At 42.4% G+C, this 26,998-nt stretch overlaps 1 protein-coding gene across 2 annotated transcripts; it reads left to right on the top strand.

Moving 5' to 3' along the window:
- Positions 1 to 145: 145 nt before the first annotated feature.
- On the top strand, positions 146 to 26,212 carry xpo6 (exportin 6). 2 transcript variants are annotated; one of them, XM_048245450.1, is made up of 25 exons: positions 146 to 704; positions 1,461 to 1,551; positions 1,994 to 2,106; positions 5,756 to 5,953; positions 7,989 to 8,148; positions 8,332 to 8,409; positions 10,849 to 11,332; positions 11,463 to 11,589; positions 11,684 to 11,793; positions 14,334 to 14,442; positions 14,614 to 14,706; positions 16,162 to 16,231; positions 16,367 to 16,526; positions 16,750 to 16,842; positions 17,107 to 17,278; positions 17,446 to 17,592; positions 17,949 to 18,120; positions 18,405 to 18,560; positions 22,378 to 22,492; positions 22,986 to 23,064; positions 23,191 to 23,283; positions 23,432 to 23,593; positions 24,954 to 25,052; positions 25,197 to 25,427; positions 25,555 to 26,212. In XM_048245450.1, the coding sequence occupies exons 1-25, from the start codon at positions 702 to 704 to the stop codon at positions 25,654 to 25,656; spliced, it is 3,417 nt and encodes a 1,138-aa protein (XP_048101407.1). In that variant the 5' UTR covers positions 146 to 701; the 3' UTR covers positions 25,657 to 26,212. The 2 variants fall into 2 exon arrangements, with proteins under 2 accessions (XP_048101407.1, XP_048101409.1); XM_048245452.1 differs by having other exon boundaries at positions 147 to 704; positions 17,107 to 17,254.
- Positions 26,213 to 26,998: the final 786 nt, after the last annotated feature.

Raw genomic sequence — 26,998 nt, 5'->3', positions numbered from 1 at the left:
CAAATATGTTACATAAATCATATTGCATTCCATATGTTGCTATGACAATGTTGCACTCCCTGATATATCACGTCTCAATTATTTTGACTTTGCTTTTCAAGTTATAAAATGTGAATAAATTGACGACGGGGCCTGGGGCCACACGTCTCGCTACGGCCGGTTCCATCCGGCCCAAGATTAAGATTTCACTTCCGGCGAGGAGGAGTTGTTAGCAGAGAGAGGAAGCTGCTGTTTCGAGGCCTGCGAAAGCTGATCGAACCCTGCGAATTGCTCACAGCGGAGGCATCAACCAACAGCATTCGACCGGGCAACCAGAAACACCTACTGATTTTTCCAAGTACTGCTATCTATTTGCAGGAGAGTAGCAGCGGGTGTACGGTGTTTCTAAGTTAGCCTGTGTACTACTGCATCCGGGCTGTGCTGCAGAGGGTCTTGTTGTCACCCTTAGTCAGCCCCGTGTTGCAACGGTATCATCAAGCGACCGTCTTAGAGCAGCACTGTATCGAGTGGGTTGCTTTTTTGTGAATCCGTAAGCTGTTGTTACAGTACGTCTCGACCGTGATGCGGAATTTCGGTGTTTGTAGACGCTGAAAGGGCCCTACGCCTCGGGCACAGCATGAGACGGTGCCCCTGTTCTCTGTCTATTCAGTAGCCGCAGACACGCAGCAGCGACCGGGCGCTGAACTTCACTGAACCCGGTCATGGTGAGTACCCGAAAGTGACAACTCAGTTAAACTGACAAAGGCCTGTTTGCTAACATAATGGTTGCTGTATCGGTTGCTGTGTCTGATATGGAAATGTTACTGATTGTCTTGTGTGCTGGCCATTTTGTGGCCCGCCGCGCCCCTGTATGTATATGGCCAATAACAAGATGAATTAGTCTATGTTTAATTGTCGATGCAATGCTTTTGTGTAATTAAGATCGTCATCTGGGTAGCCTACTGGTCGTAAGGCTCCGACAGAATATCGCCATGATTCTTGACAGGTGTGTTCTGTCACACAATGGAGCGGGACTTCTGTAGAAATCATGACACTCTTCTCGCTTCTCGGTTTCAAACGATTCATGTGTCACTCTAGCTCATAGGTGCAGGAAATGTAGTATAATCGATGGTGATTCCATTTTGTCTCGTCATGAACCCTAAAGAATGTGCGCTGTTGAGCAACTCACGACGTGTTGTGACTCATTTCAAGAATTTCAGTCTCACGCGCATTCAGGCCAGGGCGATTCAGATGTACATCAGTGTGAGCGGGCATGAGCTGCGTACTATACCCATGTGTTCCTCATTTTAACTTCTCAACCTTTTCAACTTCCTTTACTTTGTGTAGATGTAAACCACAAGACATGGCTATTCACTTACATTTTGGGGGTTGCTATGGTAGGCACCCTTCATGTAATATATTCCTCTGCCTGTTTGTTTTTTCCTCTTTCTCTCACTTTTTAACCTCTGTCCTGCTCACAGGCAACTGACGAGGTCTCCCTGCGTGCTCTTGAAAGCTTAATGACAGAGTTTTTCCACAGCTGTACTACAAATGAACGGAAGAGAGAGATAGGTAAAGTCATACCTTTACTCTGAGATATTGTCATGAAAGGCAGGAATCAGGAACACAACCTTCTTCACTTATAGTTACACTTCAAAATCCAAAAAATAACATTACAATAAATTATGTGGCATCTTAAGGACAGTTTTGGTTATCAAAGCTGAATAAGAGTAGGGTAATCTCATACCAAGACAGAGGGATCCTCCCTCTTTACTAAAGAGATTAAGGGAATGTAATCACTCCCCTCACAAGCAAACACAGACCTTTGTACCCCAGGTCTGTCTGGATATGTGACTGTTAATCCTATCCACTGGTAATCCTATCCAATGTCTGAATGGTCGATTTTAATACAGATACACACACTAATTAACATGCACAGTATCTTTAATCACACTGCAATCTTTAGTTATTCTGTGAACCTACTCTCATTCTCCATGTTTATGTTCTTTTGCAGAGGAGTTGCTTAATACCTTTGCATCACAGGCAGGCTCATGGAGGCACTGCCTGTACTTCCTGTCCAACAGTAGGAATGAGTATGTCATGATGTACAGCCTTACAGTGTTTGAGGTCAGTATATTCTCCCACATAGCCTGTATAGATTCTTGACGTTAGTGTATTGTTGTCCCTCGTAGCATGTGCAACCTTCAAGTTCAAGTTCAATAATTTATTGCCATGTGAACATAGTTGATTGAAATTTGTCTTGGTGCCATTCCAGTTAAAAATACAAGACAATACATACATACACAAGAACATACAGAACATGAAAGACACATACAGCACATGAAAGACAATCACATAGACAAGCATTCAAACCAACCAGTAAAAAGCAGTAAAAATCTTCCACAAGGTGTCTGAGCGTTAAGGAGCCTAATAGTGTCTGAGCGTTAAGGAGCCTAATAGTGGCAGGGTAAGTACTATTGCAGAAGCGAGATGTTCTACCCCTGAGACAGGGTGGGATGGGTCACATAGTACTTTCTGGGCTTTATGGCTAATCCGTGTGGCATAGATAGAGGCTACAGATGGGATGATATGTCCTATGATTTTTTGATGCAGAATGCACCACCTCCTCTAACTGCTTCCTCTCTGAAGAGGTGGTGTTACCATACCAGACAGTAAATGGAGAAGACAAGCACACTTTCCACTGTAACTCTATAAAATTGGAGCATTGCATCCCTAGCTACACCAAACTCCCTGAGCTGGCGCAGAAAGTGAAGCCTCTGGTGGGCTTTGCTTATAATGAGGTTGGTGTTGACCTCCCGCTTTAGGGACTGACATATGGTGCATACCTGCATTGTGTTGAACCACGCGGCTGACCCCTGCACTCACCCAGACTTGAACCCAAAAAATAGCAGCACCTCAGATTGGGAGTTGAGCGTGCTAGCAACCGAGCTAAAAGCCAAGGCTTCTAGCTCTAACTAGCACGACTCTTAAGGCGTTGGGAGGAAGGTTTTACACAACATACATACTGCACAGCTAAGGACCAGCTGGCTACTGTTACATTCACTCCTCTAAACCCCACTCCCGATCCTGATCACAGCACCAATGTAACCTGCGTTGTGTTGAACAGTGCGGCTTAGCCCTACACTCATCCGGACTCAAACCCACAATCAGCAGTATCTTGGATTAGTGGTCGAGCGTGCTAGCAATTGAGCTAAAAGCCTGGGCTGCTAGTTCTCTCACTAGCACGACTCTTAAGGTGTTGGGAGGGAGGTTTTAGACAAAGTACATACTATACTGCACAGCCACGGACCAGCTAGCTACCATTACACTTGCATACATAATCTGCTGACAGTCAATTAGACACATAGATACTAGGGCTGTCACTTTACGTCCGAAAATCGATTGCACAATCAATTGGACCAACCAACACAAGTTTCGAAAACTAAAATAGGGAATCGATTTTAACCAAATATGTACACTATTAATTTTAAACGAATTAAACAAATAAAAAATCTAGATGTAACAAACACTCACAAACAAGCAGAAAAATAACAAAGAATTCCGAAGTGCAGTAAGCATTGCGAAAGCTAAAAAGAAAATTCCCACCAATTTTACGCACCGGAAACAGCTGTTTCAATCGGCTGCTGGTGTTTTGCCAAAAAATTGAGGACGCGATCAACCTGTGCGACATGATGGTGTTAATTTCGTCAGACGAGACGAGAGGAAATATGTTCGTCAACGACCTTTTTTTTCATGACTAAGACGAGATGATGACGAGACGCCATTAATGTCCTGAGACACTGACTAAGACTATCTTAAGATGCATTATTGTTGACGAAAAAAGACGAGACTAAAATGTTTTGCATGAAATAAAAACTAAGATAAAATCTCTTCATTTTTGTCTACAAAATGAGAAAACAGAATATCTAGCTGTTACGTTTTCAAAATATTCCAAATGAGTTCATGCTCAACAGCTTTCCTGTAGGCTAGTCTACGTGCTGTTGCTGCAACCCTGTGGACCGGACCACACTTTGAGAAACACTGGTCTACGAATATCATGACAGTGGTCCAGTCAAATCTTTTACAGTCTATGGTCAAATCCCAGCTGAGCTATAACTAGCTTGACTTACCTGTGCATGTAAACATACTGACTGACAAAAAATCAGAATGAGTAATTATAACAGACGAGTAGCCCTGTGGACACACAATATTGTTGGAAAATTGAGATGTGTGAAACAATATTTGACTCGAATGGTAATCAGAAATAATTTGTTATAAAAAAAGAAGACTAAAATGTTTTGACTAAAACTGACTAAGACTAAGATGCCTTTAGTTTTCTTTTGACTAAAACTATACTAAAATGACGAGACTTTTAGTCGACTAAAACTTGACTAACAAAAATGATATTTGAATGACTAAATATGACAAAGACTAAAAAGGACATTTTGTCACAAGACTAAGACTAAATTAAAAATAGGTGACAAAATTAACACTACGACATGAGAGAGACGAGTGATGGGCCCTAATAACTTGAGTTCAATATGGAAGCACTTCGGGGTTTGGGTATATCAAACTATGGAGAAGGACAAAGAGGTATGCAAACTGTGCAGTCGTGAGTTCTAATGTAGGCTTAAATTTGTTTGACATTTCTAATTGTAAACGCAGCCACGTTGAAGCCTGCAGTAATGTTTTTCACTGATGTTATGGCAGTCCACTCTGCTTATTGTTTTTCGAGAATGTTGCACTCCTGTTTGTCATTGTGCACGAAACTTCACGCCAAGAAATCATCAGAAATATTGCTGGCTTGTGCGTCTTCAAGCGCCCCCTTTACGTCCGTCCTAATGCCCGTTAGTTGTTCGTGGATTGGCCTATATTTGGCGTTGAAAATTGAAACGTCTTTAGACATGAAAAATCGGTTTTACAATCGATTCAAAGAACAATTATGTCTCAAGAATCTAACAGGATTTTTTCACAAAAGTGACAGCCCTAATAGATACACATACACTGTTACATACACATACATACACATTTTAGGCTGACAATGGTCAGGATTTTGTGCTGGAACTGTGCAGTAAATCAACATGAAGCACATCTAGTAGCTCTGCAGAGTTTAATAAAAGCTTTATTTGTATAGCACCTTTCATACACAGAATGCAGCTCAAAGTGCTTTACATTTGAAACATGTAACACAATAATAGTCAGTCAGTCATTATCAATCACTTTTCTTTGCTGTTTATGTTATACTCAGCAACATATCAAAAATATAGAAAATGACGTCATAAGACTGGCAGCCTTAACCCTCTTACCCCCCACAAGCACGTTTACTAGTCAAGGTACGCAAAGAGTCAGCTAGCGTGTGTCAGACTGTAGAATGCCACTGTGTCTAGTAGCTTGTGTTTGCTGCAGCTGAGAATAGACACATTTGTTTAAACAGTGGAACCTAACTGAGATTAAAGTTCTCCTTTTTTCAAGAGTACCCTATCTATTCCTGCTTCGAAGGCAAAATTCATAGGTTGAGGGTTGGAGCTCAATAGGGTTGGGTGGATTTTCCCCAGCTGTAATAATCAATAATTTTACAACTCTTTTGCATGTAGATTCTACACACATGGTCTCACTTTGCTGAAAACGTTGGGTGCATTCTTTTGCCCATTTTGGACTAAAGCCCTATCTGTAATGCACCTTTTTTACACTGTTTGTAGAATGGTACATGCACAGGTCGTTTGTCCTTTTTGTCTGGTCATGTTTTGAGTGCGCTCTCAATTGATCTCTTCTGCAGAACCTGGTGAACAAGATGTGGGTTGGAGTGGCAAGTGAGGAGAAGGTTGAGCTTCGGAGTTGTCTTCCCAAGTTGCTTCTCTCCCAGCATGCCGTACTGCCGTTCTTCATCAGAAATAAGTTGTGTAAAGTCATTGTGGACATTGGCCGGCAAGACTGGCCCATGTTCTACCATGACTTCTTCAGCAACACTTTACAGGTATGTTTGATAAACCCAAGCCCATGTTAAGTCAGTATAAGCTTCCTTTGTGATTTATGTGGAGTTTAAAATAGACTGTTCACAATATGTATATGTGTATATGTATGTATGTATGTGTATGTGTGTGTGTGTGTGTGTATATATGTGTGTGTGTGTATATATATATATATATATATATATATATATATATATATATATATATATATATAATATATATATATTTAAAAAAAATGCGTTGATGGTCGTTATCAGCTACACAGAAGTTACTTTAATCAGAACATATTGTTCTGCATTTTAAATGGAACTGTGTTTTGCTGAAGTTGTGCAATCGATTTGACTATGTTGTTAGTTTTGTAAGTTCACGATTGCCTGAATGTTAGTGCTGGGAACAAAGCACAACAACTGAGTCATGTGTTACAAAAGTGGTTGTTGGTCAATTACACTCTGGTTTTGTTGATATATTTGTGGATGTCACCATTTTAGTTTAGCAAAGACAACAAAGTCTTTTTTCATCTAGTATGGTTAAGTCCGCATCAGACTTGAACTATACAGCTCCTTAGATGCAGGCCATTGAAACACATATGAACTTTAAAAGGTTTTTCTTGCACTCATAAAATGTCTTGGCCTCTGTGTCTCTCCCACTTGGCTTCCTCCTTGTGTCTTCCTGGTGTTGCAGCAGAAGGTTATAGCTGCAATGCATGAAGAATTGGCTGCTGATTATCAAGTCCCTTTAACTACTGGAGCATGATCCAAGTGCACTGCCCTGGAAATGGCAAATATTTCCCACTTAGAGTCCACAGTGGCAAATTAGTTTATCTTCAATGTCATGATAGGTGGCCATGAAATTCTTTGTATTTTTTTTATTCACAAAAAAAACACTGTGACCGCTGACAACGCCAAAGATTTGGCTTGCGTGTGCAGAATGAGTGCCCATGCCTAGTAGAGGCAGGGGATTTCAGTGTTCATGTTTCAGTGTTGACCTTTAAAACCAGTTACAAGCTCGAGGCAGTTGAGTCGGAAGTACTGTCAAGAAACCCTACCCTATTACACTGCCAATGTAGGTGAGCTCTTCATTTTACCCCCCCCCCCCCCTCCTCCCTATACTGATGTCCACCTAAAGACCTATCCCTTTACAGTAGCCATGCTTACAGGAGCAGTTTTTTGTCATTCCAATTAAACCATTCCGAATGAATTTTTTATGAAAATCTGTTTGCATTGAAGATAAACTGATTTGCATGTTCTATTCCAATCAGGTGCTTACAAGCGCTTGAGAATCTTTGATCGGAGTAGCCGTAGCTGCTTTGCTTTTCCTTGTGAAGCTACAGGAGGCAACCTGATTGACCGTAAACATGGCTGTTCAATCGGAATAAGAACAGAAAATCGAATCGGATCGGCAGTTTTATTCCAATCAAGGTGTTTATATGTGTCATTTTTATTCCGATTGAGCCATTATTCCGATTCTAATCGGATTAAAAGTGCCCATGTAAACGCACTTATTGTTTGGTTCTCATCCTAACTCTGACATGCAGGCTATGTTCAAAATCACTTGAATCACCTGGGCTTGGTTTGAGTTTCTTGTTCAGTTTCTTGCGGCGTGTTTGGGTGAACTCTTTGGGTGAATAAGAATTGATTAGAGTGTCTGTTGACTATCTTGTAACTACATAGGGGAATTACTTGTGTACGGCTTTTTTAGCTTGTGGTAATGCAAAACCACGCTGTATTGGTTTACTGTGAATATACCGTTTAAATTTAACATTTATTCACATTCAGACATGATATGCATGCTGATGTCAGGTGTGAACAGGGCAACAGAGGATCTAAAATTGTCAGAAAACCTTTTTTAATGCAACTCTTGTTTTATGTTTTTTTTTTTTAAATAAAGCATGACTTTCCTGTAATGCCTTTTGTTACTTATTGCAGTATGTATCCATACACTCAGTTGGTGAAAAGTATTCACACAGTGTGTGTGTGTGTGTGTGTGTGTGTGTGTGTGTGTGTGTGTGTGTGTGTGCGCGCGCATACGCATGTGTGTTAGCTGGTCCAAACCCCGGCCATGGCTCCCTTGGGTCTTGTGTTGCTGAAGATGACGTCTGAAGAGCTGGTGTGCCCTCGGGAGGACCTGAGTGTCGCCAGGAAGGAAGAACTCCGCAAACTCCTGCTAGAGCAGATCCCCACCATGCTCAACCTGTTGACTGGTGAGGCAGCAACTCACTCTCTCTCTCTCTCTCTCTCTCTCTCTCTCTCTCTCTCTCTCATCTACCTGACTAAAGGGTTCTGCTAATTAGAATCAGCTGGTTTAGTGAATGGTTGTAACAAATATGTTCGACTTCCCTCACACCATCCCTCTCATGGTGGCAATGTGGTGAAATTCTTTGCAGGTATCCTGGAGTCGGTCTGGGAGAAGCACAGTGGCTCTGGCATCACACCACCTCCCTCCCCCACATCCGGCGAAACTGGTGAGTGATGGCCTGCTACTTTCAGAGATATATGTTTTGACCTAATGTTGTATTTTGTGAAATTATAATTTGCACACTATAAATTGCGTGTATAATTACCATCATAATTAATTACATAACTGTCGTTTTACTGAAGCTAATGAAGTTACTTATACCTATACACCAAGGAGTTTTTTTGTTCCTTAAAATAATGTTTCCAAAATCGTTTCAGTGGTTCATCAACTCGTAACAGGGTGAACGGCACTTCTGTATTTACTTCACGACCCTCTATCGGCTATAACCAAACTTTGCAAGTTTGACAGATAGCGGATAGCGGATCTGTAGTTCAATGGAATAAGACATAATAAACTACAAATTTGACTTGCTTCTAATGTCACAATTAGGGCTGTCAAACAAGAAAATAAAAAAAACTAATTAATCTCTTATTTTGAAATTAATTAATCTGGATTAATTGACCTGTCGCTAAGCCCCGCCCCCCATTGTTACCGTGTGAAAACTCGGACAAACAAACCAGACTTGATTAGAAATACATTGTGGACAATGGCAGCTGACAGTATATGAAAGCAGGCTTTGAGGACGTTTTGGTCGATAAAGGGGCTTAATTATGCTATGGAGGGGTGTATTCAAAACTTTAGAATACAAGGTGACAAGCAGTTGTGGCGAGTAGCCGTGCAAAATCACCGTGCAAAAACCACTGACGTTAATGCTAGCTAGCTAGCTAGCGGAATATTGATACTAAGATATGTTAGGTTACGTTAATATTTGATGTAGTAAGAATATAGTAGTTGGTTAATGAGCATTTTCATCTTGGGATTTAACAGGGAACCTGTGCCCACGTTGTTGACTTAGTAGCCTACATTACGTCGAGCTGTTGCAAACGCGAGAGACGTCTTGATGAAAATATACCCCGTTTTCTAGCCTCTCGGGGTACCGGCTATCAGTATTACACGTCCCCCATGCAAAATGTTTGACCATGGTTATCCGTCTGGGTTTTTTGAGTTAATAAACCATAAATAACCATTAATTTGTCATTTTATGCCTCCTCCCTGTTGTTTACAATGTAGTTGTCCGAGCTGATGTCCGAGTCCCGTTGAGGCTGGACTGTCATTGTCTCTTCAGTGTTCTAAGGGTGGCGCTTAGTGACAGGTCAATTCGGTAGCTTTCAGTATTAATTTATTAAGGAATACTACTCATTTGATGCTGTAATGGTGCACTGTCACTTTAAGCCCATTGTGTCCACACATTCTCATAATTAGCTTTTTTACCAGCTCCATTCAAATATACGCTGTCCACAAACTCTAACATTGTTTGTGTCACATGTATAGCACAATATTAACAATGCGTGCATGATATAAGGTTGGTATAAACAGCTTTCATTTCTTTAGAAATAGAAACATGTAATGACATGATGCTAGCCAGATATTTTCTGTTTGCAATTAAAAGTGAATTATGAGCCTGGTAGCCAGTAGCCACCTAGCTAGCTGAGTGGAATGCATTTCAATTAGCATATCATATACTTCATGTAAACGAATGATTGAAGACTTTAAGACTCTGCAGTTCCATTACACAAAGGCAAAGACAACTTTTCATAATCTTGTCCATTTTCCAAATCACAGTGAGTGCAGCCTATGTAAAAGTGCCCTGGCTCTCACAGTTTATAACTGGTCAGTAGTGGGAACTGGATGAATCCGCAATCTCCTGTAACATTGTCCTTGTTGCCTTCATGATTTCCTTTTATACATTTCTTATATTAAAATGGAGATATCAATTATCATCAACAATGACAAGCCAGCTGGGACCTGCCACTAGTTTTCAGATGCGTTCTCAATTGAATGGAGTAGCATACGTTCAAGTTGGATCTTAATGGAGAGGACTCGAAAAGTATATCATCAACATGCTGTTGGTGCATTTTGACGTTGGAAATGTTCTCTAACAAGAGTGAAAAGCAGTTTGCAGTAAAGCTACTATTTCTTATTCAATGGCTGATCACTGTGGTCACTGTGGCACCTTTTTTAAACTGAAACTTTTCACCTACAAGCTCCTCACGGTTCCTCTCCATCTTCAGCTAACTCCATAGACAGTAAAATAAACTCTCTCAGACTTGCGGCTTCCGGTTTTGCGGCTTTCATGTTACATCAACCCCCCACAAAGTAAATGGGTAAACAAAATGCGTTAATATTTTATAACCAGTTATGTATTTCAAAATTAATCGCGGCAATTAAGACGTTAATTTTGACAGCCCTAGTCGCAATACATCATACTTATCCTGCAACATCTGTGGACATCGTTATTTCCAAAGCCGGTGCTGGATAAACAAATAGCGTGCATGCGACAGAGGAAAGGTGTTGCTTTAACAAGCCCCCAGTCAGAACAGCAGGACATGGGCATGTGATGGCCTGGCAGTATTAGGTACTGAAGTCTTTCTCTCTTGGTGTACAGCTGTGGTTTTGGGTTCGGAGAGCGGCGCCATGTGCTCCCTGGCTCTGGAATGTCTGGCGCACCTCTTCAGCTGGATCCCTCTCTCCTCCTCCATCACGCCCGCACTCCTCGCCTCCATCTTCCACTTCGCCCGCTTTGGCTGCCAGCTGCCCGTCAAGGCCAAGCCAGCGCCCACCTCCAATGGGGACACCACCACCACGGGTGGCAACACGGCACTCCCGGCCAACGGCGGGACAGGGCTGCCGCGGGCTGTACAGCCGGTCGGCCAGTCGGAGCGGGCACGGCTTGGCGTGCTGGCCATGAGCTGCATCAATGAGCTCATGTGCAAGAACTGCGTTCCTCTGGACTTTGAGGAGTTCCTGCTGCGGATATCACAGCAGACCTTTTTCCTGCTGCAAAAACTCACGCAAACCAACTCACACAGCAACACAACCAACACCAACACGCACACGGTCAAGAACCGGCTTCAAGAACTAGACGAGAGGTACGGCTCCAGGCTTTGACCTCTCTGTTGCTGGCCACACACACACACACACACACACACACACACAAACAAACACAAACAGGATGCAACTGCCCCTTTTCACACACTCATTCTTGCTTTCTTTTTGCAGCTATTTGGAGAAGTTCACAGACTTTCTGCGGTTGTTTGTTAGCGTTCATCTGAGACGGATTGAGTCCAATGCTCAGTTTCCCCTCGTGGAGTTCTTAGGCCTTCTTTTCAAGTACACTTTTAATCAGGTAGTAAACCTATGCTGTGTTAAAACTACAGGCCCCATATTATATTTCACTGCTGTTGGACGTAGCCTTTGTTTTACTGCCCATTGTTTTTCAGCCAACCCATGAAGGTTACCTGGCTTGTCTGGACATCTGGAGTATCTTCCTGGATTACATGACCACCAAAATCAGGAGCCGTCTGGCGGACAGTGACAGTGTTTTAAACAGGTAATGTGTGTGTGTGTGTGTGTGTGTGTGTGTGTGTGTGTGTGTGTGTATGCTTAAATTTCATTAGCTTAAATGTTATTCTATTGCTGTAAGTCGCTTTGGATAAACGCGTTTGCCAAATGAATAAATGTAAATGTAATGTAGATGTGTATGTGTCAAATAGGTAAATAAGCAACATAGTAATATAGTACTTCACACCTGATTTGAACTAGTCATTATGGGCTAGCTGATAGCTGGCACATGTCTGCTTGGATTACTGCATGCCTCAGGGATATTTCAGTCTGCATGAAAGATCGACACCTTCAGCTCAATCTCTGCAAAACTAAGCTTCTGGTATTCCCTGTTAATATGGCTATTCCCAAACGGATCAGCATCCAGCTTGGTACATCTTCACTGACCCCTGCTAACTTCGGTGTCACAATTTTTCTGAGCATGTAGCCTCAGTCACAAAGTCATTTCGGTTCATCCTTTACAATATTAGGAAGATCAGACTTTATCTAACATAGTATAGCACACAACGTCTTGTGAAGGCCATGGTTCTTTCCAAACCGGACTATTGCAATGCATAAGCCTTTTGCAACTTATAAGTTGATCTTCCTACATGTGTAGTGAGACCATTGCAGATAATTCAGAATGCAGTGGCACGTCTGGTCTCAGCCAAAGGAGACACATTTAACTCCTTTGTTAATTACTCTTAATTTGCTTCTCATGGCAGACAGAATTCAACTCAAATCCCTCACCCTGACCTACAGAATACTGCACCTGTCTATCTTAATGCCCTGATCCAGCTTTACAGCCCCTCTCGCCCACCACAGTCCTCTATGCTATTCTATCAATAGTTCAGAGAGGTCCCAGTCAAGACTCTAGTCTTCTGTGATTCCTCATTGGTGAAATGATTTACCTAATGTTCCTCATTGTAGCGATAGTTCTGAAATCTTTAGGGTAATTTTTCAGTGTGCATGAAAAAACATTCGACTGACCTGCATTAGGCGCAATAGCTGATGTTGAAGAATGGCAAAAAGGGTTGCTTTTCCTAGCCTGGTAAAACCAGACTCAATTTGTGATTGATGATTGGGACATTTTTCCAACGCTAGCATCCCAAGGGGCGTAGACTTTGTGTTAACTTTGGTTAGGTTGGACCAATTATTTAAATCACATTGATCAGGGTTTCCTACACTTAATAAACTGACCATAAACCACATCAGCAGTCAGGAAACAATGTATGTAAACCCTAACCCTTGCTGTATATAAATTTACAATTTTTTCCGAATGCATTGTTTTATGTTTGCAAGCATTGATATTGCTGTTTACCACTGCCACTTTCAATTTCTGAAGTATGAGTCATCCCCTCTCATCTAATTGGCCTGTCACCATTTGCGGCCGAGGGAAACATTAGTGTATTGTTGTGTGCTAGACTAGTATTTCACTGAAAGGAGGTCATAGGTGGGCATGGCCAGGCTATGCTTTTCCTGCCCGGTACACTAAAATTGCATAGTGCAATACTAGGAGTTCCGGGTAAGACAATGACGATGGCAGAAATGACATTTTCCCTATTAAGAATAAGTGCGCTGTTAAAATGATTTTGGAGCCATTTTTTGTTTAAAGATAAAGTTGTTACATATTTGCTGCTTTAACTTTCCAAACCCAGTTGGTAGTAGAGACATAACTTAGGTTTCCTTCAAGAAAGATGTACTGTATGTATCTTTCCAAGATTGCCAAGTGCTAATATACCAAGCTTCTGCTGAAAGAAATCCACTTGCATCTGCTAGATATGATGATTGCGGCTAATGCTCTTTCTGGCTTGCAAATGATGGCACTTCCTTTTTGTCTTCATTGAAGGCAGTCAGATTTTACTGATAGGCCTAGAAGTTCTCATTTGAGAAATTCCAGACTTCAGCACAAACTAAGCAGACAACATATGAGCTAGCCGAGCCTAAGCATGGCATACCATTTAATATTCTCCAGAATGAAAACTTTGGTTGTCCACCACCTAAACCATCTCCGTTATAAACATCTACGTCAACCTATTGCATTTTTAGATGAAACAGAAACACAGATTTCTCTGTGTGAAAACAGGAAGTCTGTGAAAGCAACTTCATAGTCTAGAGGCAGCATTTTTGTCATGTGTATATTTATCTTTCAGTTTCATCCACGTATCCCTTCTAAATTTGCCAAGATTGTAGTCAAAAATAAGACAAATCTGAGGCTTGAGTTAGCCTTCATCAGAGCAATGTATTGCTCTGATGAAGGCCAGCTTGGCTGAAACGTGTAGATTAAGTAGCCAAATAGAAAATAAATGTTTACATGCATCCTTCTTGAGTGCCTCGGATTTGTCTTATTTTTACTAAAACTGGAATCCCTGCATCGAAGAGCACCAAAAAGGACTTAAACCCTGCAGCACTCCAAACAGACCTGCTTTTTTTCTGAAAAGATTGTAGTAAATTTTAAGTGGTTATTTTGTTTATCATTTTGTCAAAATGTTCCCTCTGGTTGTGTTTGTAGTGAATTCTGTGTTGTTGTCTGATCTTGATGCTGTTTAGGTATAAAGATGCTCTGGTGCTGCTGCTCAGGGAAGTTTTAAACAGAATCCAGTTTCGATCAAACCAGACCCAACTAGAGGAGCTGGATGATGAGACTCTTGATGACGATGTAAGTAGCAAGCATTACTATCAGGAATAGACCTAGATTTCATTTGATCAAGAGCCACTTGTGATGCGACACAAACACGCTTTTCATCTAGACAGCACTCACCTTGATCCTCTTTTGTGCGACGTGATCTGTGGCTTGTTCTGTTTTTGAACTGAATGTTGGTTACTATAGAAACAGACGGAGTGGCAGCGGTACTTGCGTCAGAGTTTGGAGGTGGTCGCCAAGGTGATGGAGCTACTTCCCTCTCAGACTTTCTCCACTCTGGTGAGTTCCCATCCTCATCAGTGTATTGTGTCTCGGTCTATGCTTTTGTCAATGTCTTGGTGATGTATTGAAAATACACTTCCCTCATGTGCATGCAGAATTTAAGGCACTTAAAATCAGCACAAGAAAACTTAAATTAAGTGCATCTTTATTTTTTAAGTTAAGTGTCTTGAATAAAATGATTTTGGAGCCATTTTTTGTTTAAAGATAAAGTTGTTACATATTTGCTGCTTTAACTTTCCAAACCCAGTTGGTAGTAGAGACATAACTTAGGTTTCCTTCAAGAAAGATGTACTGTATGTATCTTTCCAAGATTGCCAAGTGCTAATATACCAAGCTTCTGCTGAAAGAAATCCACTTGCATCTGCTAGATATGATGATTGCGGCTAATGCTCTTTCTGGCTTGCAAATGATGGCACTTCCTTTTTGTCTTCATTGAAGGCAGTCAGATTTTACTGATAGGCCTAGAAGTTCTCATTTGAGAAATTCCAGACTTCAGCACAAACTAAGCAGACAACATATGAGCTAGCCGAGCCTAAGCATGGCATACCATTTAATATTCTCCAGAATGAAAACTTTGGTTGTCCACCACCTAAACCATCTCCGTTATAAACATCTACGTCAACCTATTGCATTTTTAGATGAAACAGAAACACAGATTTCTCTGTGTGAAAACAGGAAGTCTGTGAAAGCAACTTCATAGTCTAGAGGCAGCATTTTTGTCATGTGTATATTTATCAGCACAAGAAAACTTAAATTAAGTGCATCTTTATTTTTTAAGTTAAGTGTCTTGACATTTAGGGCTTAATGTGAATATGTGGGTAGATCTGAGTATTACAATAAATGTTTGCATTTAGTCAAATCTGGTTGTTAGGTCTGACGTCATGAGCCTAATAGCTTTTTCATACAAAAACTTTTACTAGTGCAGCCAGTTTTCACCACCTGTAAAACTTTCACACCTGTCAACATCGCCTCTGTTTAGTGGCGGGGTGGGGGGGTCGCTTAACTCTAACAGAGTAATTAGTGTAGCTATGCAGCCAGATGATATAATCAAGGGTAACATCTAGGCCTCCAAAAAATAGGATTTTGTTAGGTTGAGGGAGCAAGTAATAGATTACAATTTACAATTGTAATAGATGACAATTTTCGTATCAGCTACTCTGAATACTCACATTATTGCATGACAACTTAAAAACTGGAAGTCGCAAAGTGTTGGTTTCCATGAAGAACAGGATGCTCACCAATATGCTAAATCATAAATTATAAAGCCCAGAGCCAACTGCTGTGACTACTCCTACCTGTTTGATGTAATGATGATGCTATTGCTCTAATGCTGGCATGCACTTTTGTGGTGACCCTCATACATAAGTGTGTCATCACTGTTCTATTTGCATGTGAATAAATATGTTTGTGTTAATTTTTGTGTCTGCAATTTTTTTCTGTGTTAATGGACAGTTCCCAGTGCTTCAAGAAGATTTAGATATCTACCTTGGTCTGCAACAGTTCATTGTGACCAATGGATCAAGTGAGTTAAAACCTTTACAACTGTCATTTCACCATTCATTTTCTTAATTGTGTATTTGTGTTGGTCATCATGAGCATTATTTGTGTGTGTGTGTGTGTGTGTGTGTGTGTGTGTGTTGCGTCACCTCTCCTTCAGGTCGCAGGTTGAACATCACGGCGGAGGCAGACTGCAGGAAGCTGCACTGCGCCCTACGGGACTTGAGCTCTCTGCTGCAGGCCGTGGGGCGACTCGCTGAGTTCTTCACTGGAGATGTTTTCACTGCCCGCTTCTCTGATGCCCTGGCCATTGTGCAGAGGTGTGTGATCTGCACCAGCACTGTTTATGTAGAATACCGTACCACAGCATGTTATCATTGATCTCAATTATGAATGAAAAGAATCCAGAGCAGCTATTTATCATGTTTTCATCAAAGTTTGTTAGCATATTTTGACCTAAATAATAACCTACCCTGTGTCTTGGTACATGTGCAATGTTGATTTGACTTGTTATACAAAGCGTGTTGATGTTTGTCCTTTTAGGCTGGTGGAGGTCACATGCTATGGTTCCCAGATCAGTTTGTATGATGTGGAGACAGCTGTTCCCTCTGTGTTAAAACCAGACCTCATCGATGTGTAAGTAACAAACTCTCACATCTATGCAAATCAGCATGTACTCACATATACCTTTCTTTGTCTGTCCACTGCCTACACACACCTCTGCAACCCACACAAAGTGTGAGTGTGAGAGAGACTGGGTGCTGTCACTATAGTTGGGTATGCACTCTGACTGTCTAACGCTGCTATAGGTGTGTTACTCTGTAGACTCGGGGTTGAGGGCCAGTTGGGGTGCCTATTCTCTCCCGTCTCTATAGTGCATCTGTTTGCTTCTTTATATAGCCATGCCCAGTCCTTGGCGGCTCTGCAGGCCTATTCCCATTGGCTGGCTCAGTTCTGCAGTGAAGTGCAGCGACAGCAGGACCAAACACGATTTGCCAACTTGATCACATCCAGCATGGCCGCCACCACTCCCCTCATCAGTGCCAAGGTATTGCCTTGTAGAACTCAACAGGTTTGTGGCTACAGCCTCACTATCATTTTACTTCCGTGCAATCTAGGTTTTATCCAGCTTGTCCAGTAGATGGTGCTGTGGCACAGATGATAGCCTTTCTTTTATTTATTTCATTTTTTAAGGATATTTCAGTCTGAATTTGTCTGTCAATTTCCTCATACTTTTAGGTGCCAGAGAAGCTTTTGCTATCGGCATGCCACCTCCTTGTGTCCATGGCAACCACGGTGCGGCCAGTGTTCTTGGTGTCTCTGCCACCAGTGCAGAACATCTTCAACCTGATCACTGAGAACCACAACCACCAGTTGCCCCATGAGGTAGGCGGATGTGGTGTGTGCGTTTGCCTGCGTGATTTTATATTCTCATGTGACAAAGATAAGTTTGATATGATATAAGTAGTTACTTATGTGCAGTAAATATTGCCTAATGCCTGTTCTATTTTACATTATTACTAGTACATGTTGACTACAGGAACCAATGTTGAAACACAAGTGAATTGAATTTGTTTATTTTAAAAAAGAAAATAGGTTGCTGCCTAGTTATAAACTATAAGCAACTGAGGAAGGGTGTTTAAATGTTTTAGGAGTTGTTTTGGAAGTAATGATTTCCTTTGGTAGTTTTTGTTTTCCTGACCTATCTTTTTTTATACACTTGTCTGTGTGTTTGTTCCCAGGCCCATGTGCTGGTGTGCAGAGCTCTGTCCAACATGCTGCTGCTGCCCTGGCCATGCCTGCCTGAGTCGGAGCAGCAGTGGCCCAGCCGCTCATCCAGCCATGGCCGCCTGGTCAGCACACTCACACAGCAGTACCGCCTGCTGCCCCGACCGCCTGCCTACCACCACAACAGTAAGCCCAGAATGCTCTCCTACCACCACACTGTTGCCCTCCATTACACATTAATATATGGGGTTGTGTCCTAGGCTGGTTTGCACAAAATAACCAAAACAAAAGTAAGCAGTACAGGGAATGGAGAGGCAGAAAGTGCAATGGGCTTATTCGAAGCTGCCACCTATATAATAATCCTATCCTATCCTATCCTATCCTCTCTCTCTCTCTCCACCATCATTCGCAATTGCCCCCCTAAAACTCGGTGTGTTACAAGCTTTGTTTCTTTGTTTACCCTCTCGCAGACAAAACAGTCATGCAGCAGACCCTGTCAGTATTACGTGACCTGGTCCAAAGTATTTCTGGGGAGTCCACAAAATCTCGACAGATCTGTTACCAGAGTCTGCAGGAGTCTGTGCAGGTCTCCCTGGCGCTGTTTCCCCACTACATCCAGCAACCAGGTCAGAATCTCATCCACATCCACATCCACTCAATTCAGTTGCACCTCACACTCATAAAACGAATGTGTTGAAAACAACACAACTTGCGTTGTTTTTAAACACATCTATGTCCAGATAGGAACAACACAGTTTGGGTTTGTTTCCAACACATTGCTTTTGTTTTTTGTTTCAAGATTGTACACAGTATTAGTTGAAAATAACACAACTTGAGTTGTTTTTAACATATCTCTACATCCAGATAGGGACAAACACAATTTGTTTCAGTATCAATCTGATGGAGAAGCATTGGGCTTCTTCTCTTTTGGGGGGTCTTTGAAGTGACCACAGCCATTGTGGGCCAAATAGGAGCCTGATCCTGTGCTTATTTCTAGGACAGTTGTGGGTTTTTATCCACCTCTTGCATGTACCACATAACTTCCTGGTTCCTGCTTATGTAGTGAGACTATTGCAGAGGATTCAAAATGCAGTGGCACATCTGGTCTTTAATCAGCCAAAGAAGACACATGTAACTCCTCTATTAGTCACTCTTCATTGGCTTCCTACTGCAGACATGATTAAATTCATATCCCTCACCTTGGCTTACAGGACACTTACTGGATGTGCTTGGACCTTGTTATTGTGATTCTATGATCCAGCTTTATTTATGTCCTTTCTTGCCCACTGCAGTCCTTTGATGCGCGTATGTTGTGTCAGCCTTCCATCAACACAATGGTCTGTGCAGATTAAACGAATTCAGGCCGATTTTGTCAAGGATTTGTCAAATTTCCATAGTTGTGTCTGAATATGAATGTCGGGAATGACACCGAAGGAGGAACGTGTCTTGTAATGTGACCTATTCAACGACCAGCGACAAGTCAGGCTATCATTAAAGACAGGCTATGATGGGCTACATGATCTTGTAATGTGGTTAGGGGTCAAAGGACTTAGTGAAAAGAAATGTTTTGAGGTGCTTTTTGAACATGGGCAGGGACGGGGCAGAGCAGACATGGAGTGGTAGAGTATTCCAGAGTGTGGGAGCATTGACAGAGAAAGCCCTGTCCCCAAAAGTCCGCAACCTGGTGCGGGGGGTGGCCAGCAGGTCCTTGTCAGGACCGCAGGGAACGCGACTGAGTCTAGGGTTGGAGGAGGTCTGTGAGGTATTGTGGTGAGAGCAAAGAAGAACAAAATTGAATCCGCACACTGAGCACACCAAAAAGTAACGTTTCGGGCTTCTGCCCTTCTTTAGACTTGAAGGGGCAGTAGAAGAAGGGCAGAAGCCCGAAACGTTACTTCTTGGTGATTTAAATAGTCAACGTGGAGCTCAGTGTGCGGATTCAATTTTGTTCTATGTTCTAAACCTTTGGAATTCGGCACCTGCCAGTTTTCGGATGTGCACGCCTCCTAACTTAGTATTGTGGTGAGAGTCCATGGAGAGATTTGTAGGTGAGCAGGAGGATCTTGTAGGCGATGCGTGACTTGACTGGCAACCAGTGGAGCTGTTGGAGGATGGGAGTGATATGCTGCCAGGGCTTTGTGTGGGTTAAAACCCTGGCAGCTGAGTTCTGGACATACTGGAGTCTGCTAAGGGCCTTAGTGGGCAGTCCAGATAGGACACCATTGCAGTAGTCCAGACGGAAGGTGATTAAGGCATGGATGAGTGTTTCAGTTACTGAATGTGTGAGTGAAGGCCGGAGTCGTGAGATGTTTCTGAGGTGGTAGATGGCGGACTTGGTGACCTTGATGTGGGATCGGTAGGAGAGAGTGGAGTCCAGGATAACACCCAGGTTACGCACCTCAGGAGATGGGGAAATGGAGCAGTGCTATGGTGGGTTCTGAAACCAGATTGGAGAGGTTCAAAGAGCTCATGGTGGGACATGTGATGTTGAAGCTGGGCAGCCACTGCTCTTTCCAGGATTTTGCTGATGAAAGGGAGGTTGGAGATTGGACGATAGTTGTTTGGGTCATCTGGGTCTGAGCCTGGCTTTTTGAGAGTGGGGATGACTGCTGCCATTTTGAAGCTGGATGGTACCACACAAGAGGCAAGAGATGCATTTATGATGTTTTCCACTAGATGGCAGCGAATAGGAAGACAGGCCTTGACCAGGGTGGTAGGCATTGGGTCAAGACTGCTGGTTGAAGTCTTAGGTAAGGTGACCAGTTTTTTTACTTGGTCGGCATTCAGTGGAGAGAAGGCGGATGGGCAGCACTGAGGTGAGCGGGCAGCTAAAAATCTTGTTGGGACAGTGTGGGGCAGGGGGAGAGCCCAGGAGACTGGAGCTGCCGGTGGATGGTGTCCACTTTCTGCTGGAAGAAATCCAGGAACCTGGAGCAGAGCTCAGCTGCATCTGAGGGTTTAGCGGCATCAGGAGGGTGAAGGAAGACGGTTGATGGTGGAGAAGAGCAATGTGGGGTGTTTTTTTTTTTTTTTTGGTTACTGATTAGTGTGGAGTAATACCTTGTTTTTGCCTGAGAAAGGGCTTCTTTGTAGTTTGACCAAGAATAGGATGGCATAGTGGTCAAAGACAGCCAGGTCAGTGCACTGCAGGTTGGAGGGGGTTATGCCAGCACAGCACACCAGGTCCAGGGTGTGCCCTTTGTCATGCGTGGGGCCATGTACATGAAAAATTGAAGCAGTCAAGCAGTGATAGAAAATCAGTAGCAAGAGAACAATTACTGAAATCCACATGAATGTTAATCACCCAGCAGGATAGTAGACGGGGATTTCGGGCAAACAGTGGCAAGCAGTTCAGTGAGCTCAGATAGGAAGCAGGCAGAGGTTTTGGGGGGGCAGTAGATTAGGACGACCTGTAGCTGTGTGGACCTAGTCAACATAAAGTGAACACATTCAAAGGAGGTAGTATTCACTGGGATCTCTTTGACCAAGATGTCAGCACGATGGATAACCACAAGCCCGCCACCACGGCCAAGACTGCGAGGCTTCTGAATATATTCATAACCGGGGGGAGTGGCTTGGTTGAGAGTTATGAACTCTTGCTGGTTCTGCCATGTCTCAGTAAGACATACAAAATCCAGTGATTTTTCTGAGATGAGGTCATGGATAAGGAGGGCTTAAGTATAGTGTATGTGTGTATATATATATATATATATATATATATATATATATATATATATATATATATATATATATATATATATATACTCTCCTGTGAGTGAAATTTGGTCTGCATTTATCCCGATCCGTGAATTAGTGAAACACACTAATCCCGGCGCAGTGAGCTGCCTGCAACTTGTTATTTAATGAGCGAATGTTAAGCAGCATGAATGAAGTTGTCCTGGTTAATGCAGTGTCAGGGGTGACCGTGTTGTCCACACAGACCAAGTATCACAGATTTACATGTGATGGGTGTGGAAGCTTGGCACCAAACAGCTGGGACAGACAACGTTTCGTGAGCGTAAACAAACTTATGACGGGCAGCCCTATGGACATATGGGGGAACGACGCAGGAGCTGGAGAGATTTTATCACCTCAAGGCAACTCTGACATGTTTTTGAGCGGAGTGAGTTCCACTGCGGTGTATTTGATGAAAGTTGTGGCCGAGGGGCAGCAAGTAGTTGCTAGCATCCTTGCTCGGTTTGCTAATTCCATAACGGTGACAGGAGGACAGGAAGACCACAGCGAAGCGATTTATGCTCAACATCAAAAAACGGAGTATGGATAGAAGGCTCCAACTTTATCTGTGTTCATTTCATTTTTGTATGAAATGGCGCACACACTAGCCTTTATACAGAATTATACAGTCTAGAGATGCTGCTGTGCTCTTGACTGCTGTTAATTTGTACTGACTTCTCTCTTTCTTTCTCCCTTTGTCCCCCTCAGAGATCACAGATGAGATGCTGAGTTTCTTCCTCACGCTCTTCCAGGCTCTGCGTGTGCAGATGGGGGTGGCCTTCACGGAGCAGATCATACAGACCTTCCTCAACATGTTCACAAGGTTAGACACGCACACACACACACACACACACACTTACTCACATGTACAATTCTATTTACTTTTTAGTTAAATTAGTGTTCAGAACTAATTGACCACTTGATGTATGACATGCATTAAGGTATCCAGTACTGAGACCCTGTGTCCAGGCAACCAGTCATTCACTACACCGTGCACTATATTTTGAGTAGCCACTATATAGTTTTTCACTATAGAGTGCACTGTGTAGTTAATAAGTTGATGTTCAAAACAGAATCAGTCTCTATGACCACACTATAAAAGAATAATTGTCTTTGAATTTAGGGGGTTTAAAGAACCAAGCATTGTAAGATCTGATTACCACTCTTAGATGATACTGTTACAGAGTCAGTTTCATATTAAATTGGATGAAATGTGACTGACTAACTGACTGGGGTCACATGTCCCGGTAAGGGAAGTCATGTGATTGGTCGTTGGTGGTGGTTATTGATGTGGTTTGTTGTGTCATGTGATGCAGGGAGCAGCTGGCCATCAGCATCCTACAGGAGGGCAGCGCTGGGTCAAAAGTGGTCCAGAAGTTTCTCAAGATTTTACAGGTACAATATACTGTATTTAATATCATGTTGTCGTGTCAGCTTTTATGCAGTTCCCCACAAAGTCATAAAGTAGCTTGTACTACCAGTATCAGTTCAAGAGGGTGTATGCATTTTGTTTCCCTGTAGGTGGTGGTTCAGGAGCCTGGACAGACGTTCAAACCACTGCTGCCCAGCATTCTCAGCCTCTGCATGGAGCAAGTCTATCCTATTGTGGCAGAGGTGAGACCTGCCAAGATACTCACTGAAAATTGACTGAAAATCAGAATTATTGAATTGGAGCTGTGTATGTGTGGGGGGGGTGGGAGTTTTTTTGTTTGTATCCTGTACATTTCTTATACAATTGTGTTTTTGTGTGTGTATTTTGTAGCGCTCCTGCCCTGATGTGAAGGCAGAGATGTTTGAGCTGCTGTTCCAGATTCTCCATCAGAACTGGAGGTTCTTCTTCAAGAGCTCAGTCCTGAGCAGCGTGCAGCGGGATGGAGCCGGGGAGCTGATGGAGAACGAGGCCCAGTTCACCGCCGCCATGCAGGTACACTGACTGCACACTGTGTTTACAGCTTGGTTTCCATCCAGCTTTTCGATGCGTATTTTGACCATTCTCAAATAAGACACTCCAGTGATGCCATTATTTTCTGAATGGTTGCTCTCCAGCTGGATGACTCATATTAGGACTATTTTAAAAGTTGGGCAAAGTGCAAAATCTATCAACAAGCACATTTTTTTATGGACTAGATGGCACATTTTATGGACTAGATGGCACATTTGTTATTTGTTAGATTTTTTTATGGATTATAAATGTGGTAGCAATTGAGCTGCCTCCTCAGTCAGGTCTTGCCCATGGTGTTAAATTACCCCATGCCTCTGATCGTCCATATGTGCCTGTTGCAGATACTCCTCTATGTCACTCCTTTAAACCCTCAAACTTCCTGTTTTCTTCTTAGTGAATAATGACTTCACAATATAGGGATCCTAGTAGAAGGCAACTTCTGCTTACTTTATGGCTAGACCTTCTCTCTGTTATTCATTTGTCCTGTTCCACTGCTTCTTCCGTTGCCTCCTCTCCAAAACCAATCTTTTTAGTTCAACCTGATGTTGTCATTTGAGTTAACTTTGCCTCATTGCATGCAGTGTGTACTCCGCTGTCCCTTTTCAATCCTTTCAAAACTCTTTTTGCACATTGATGAAAATCTATTTCTTGTACTCCAGAGTTATTGTATTCAAACACAAAGTAAAGACTGATACTAAATTGGTATCAAAAACGTTTATAAGACCTTCAATGTCACTCTTTTTGCGTTTTTTTTACTCCAATCTAGGGCTGTATAGAAAATCAATGAGCATGTCGTACAAACTTTTTGTGATTTCAGTCATACTGACAACATATTTGTCTTCCAACTTGCAAACTTTGGGCTGGCTATGAAAAATACTTTTCAACATATTAATGGCCAAACATGGCTTCCCAGATCATGTGTTTTTCAGGCTGTAAAGGCTAAATGAAGACATAAGATTTGAACAGGAATATTTTACACTCTTTGGTTTTGGGACCTATTCATGATTTAGACAAGGTTTGAACAGAATCTGAATCATGTCACATGGATGATCGCTTTGAGAAGTTAAATATCAAGGCACCCATTTTTAGAACTACCTAACAGGTGGTAAATGCAGCTAATTTGCATTCAGCTGTACACAGCTCACATGTGCATGTTTGTAAAGGTTAAGTTACTCCAAAGGCAAGGTAATTTGTCCTGATTTTTTTGTTCTGCCCTTGTATGGTTCAAGGTTTTTTTTTTTTTACATGGATCCCCATGCCAACAGTGCCTTTCTTGGTTTCTCTGTATTTTGTGATATTTCCGTCCGTGTGTAATTTGCTTTTCTTTTTTTTTTTGTGGTAGGCTTTTGGCCAGTCTTTCCTGCAGCCAGATATCCACATCTTCAAGCAGAACCTGAGCTACCTGGAGGTTCTCAACACCAAGCACAAACTATACCACAAGGTGTGTTTTGAAGGCTTCAGAAACACATACTATTCCATGAAAACAAAACAAAAAATCTGTTTAAACATGGACATAAAGGACCTAAACCGAAAACACTCACACAGGTTTTTTTCATGTGTTTTTGTGTGTGTGTTGACTTTCCAGAAGCTGTTTCAGAGCTCCATGCTGTTCCATTTCATCAACGTGCTGCTGCAGGTGCTCTTGCACAAAAGCCACGACTTGCTGCAGGACGACATCACGGTGGCTGTCTACAACATGGCCGCTGTCAACTTCCACACCTTCTACTCTTCCTTCCTGCCCGAGTTCCTGAACGGTTGCCAGGGCCTCGACCACCACCAGCGTGCTACTCTCGCCCGCAACTTCACTCCTGAGAGGGTAAGAGATTGTCACTAGCAACATGGCGATAGACTGCATGTCAGTTATGGTATTGGAGGGGGTACTAAATGAAGGCTCTGTGCCAGTCCTCTATATTTGTTTATTAATCAACTGTTTGTCCTTGCAGGATTTGCCATCATTTACACAGAGTGTCTACCGGCTGGTAAATGACCTGCGCTATTACAGACTGTGTAATGGAAGCCTGCCACCAGGCACGCTGAAGCTATAGCAACACGCCCCACCCACGCCACTGAAACTATAGCAACAGCTTGCATAGACTCCGCCTTAAATGTGGCTATGCCCCTCCCCTCCCACAGCCCAGCCCCTCTTAGTGAGCTCAGCGCAGTGGCAGACCAAGAGTAGGAGCTGTCTGGGGAGGGTGTGTCCAAAGAGGGCGTGTCTGGACTGTTTTTATCTGTGAGCCACACCCCTTTTGCTGCAGGGGACTATTTGTTTTAGACTTTATTTGTCTCCTGTGTTTTTTCACATGTTGCCAATGATCATGTGGCCAAAGCCCGATGACACTTTGCTGCCCCAAGCTGGACTGGTGTGTTGCTGTGAGACGCGGACTGATAATGGTTCTAGTAGCGGTTCCTGGTCTGCTATTGTGTGATGTGTGGACTGACGCAGGCTCCATGAGGTGTTAAGGGGCTGAGCCATGTTTTTTTAATTTTCAGAAATCACTTCACTTCATCTCCATGGAGACGGGCTCACATGCTTACATATCATTCCATTCCTGATGCATCAGGAAAAATAGGCCCAAATAAAGTTCTTTTGTAAAAGTTGCAAGATTCACTGCGTGATCACTTTGTGCATGAAGGATTTTGAACTATTTTATGTTATAATTTTTATTGGATAATGTTAGTATTTACTCACACTTACTAAACAGTCTTAAAGACCTTACTCCAACCCCAGAGAACGCCTGATTGTTCCTTAAATTACATATTCATAAAACATTATCATGGCCATTAAATGGCTTGTATGTATCTCTACACCTAAGCCCATCTGCTCACTGGAGCTGCAACTAAGTTGTCCGTGTTTCCTATAACATTTCCTGAAAAGCCTTGTTATGTCCGCACACCAAAGATATTTAGTTTGCCGGAGAGGAGTAAGTTTAGCGGAACATATTCAAGTTTAAGAAGTTGCAACAGTGCTTTGATGGCACATCAGACTTTGTGCATCCCAAGACTGGCAGTGATAGAACATGTCAAATTTGGTAAACTTTCACATCACACAAGATATTGGCACAGGCTTGTTTTGGCTGCTGAATGTATGTTGGCCATTTGGCGGCCTTTTTATTGAGAGAGTCAAATTAAGCTTTAAGAGATGTGATCAAATTAATATAAACAAACCAAATTCCACAGTTAAGGCTTAAGCGATTCTTCAGATATTGATGGTTTCACAATCAGGGTAAGTGCTTGACATCGATAAAGCTACATACATGTTTGTGTACCTCAGAATATGTGACTATGTTGGGTAATTGTATATTATTAGACTTGGCACCTGAGCGCAGCACCTGACAATTGAAAAAGGTTTTATGTTAATATGACTTCTCTATTTGGAGTTGCTAT

This window comes from Alosa alosa, chromosome 6 (genome assembly GCF_017589495.1).
Source record: "Alosa alosa isolate M-15738 ecotype Scorff River chromosome 6, AALO_Geno_1.1, whole genome shotgun sequence".
NCBI classification, from domain to species: Eukaryota; Metazoa; Chordata; class Actinopteri; order Clupeiformes; family Clupeidae; genus Alosa; species Alosa alosa.
The sequence above is the reverse complement of the archived record's forward strand: the minus strand, read 5'-3'. Positions and strand labels throughout refer to the sequence as shown.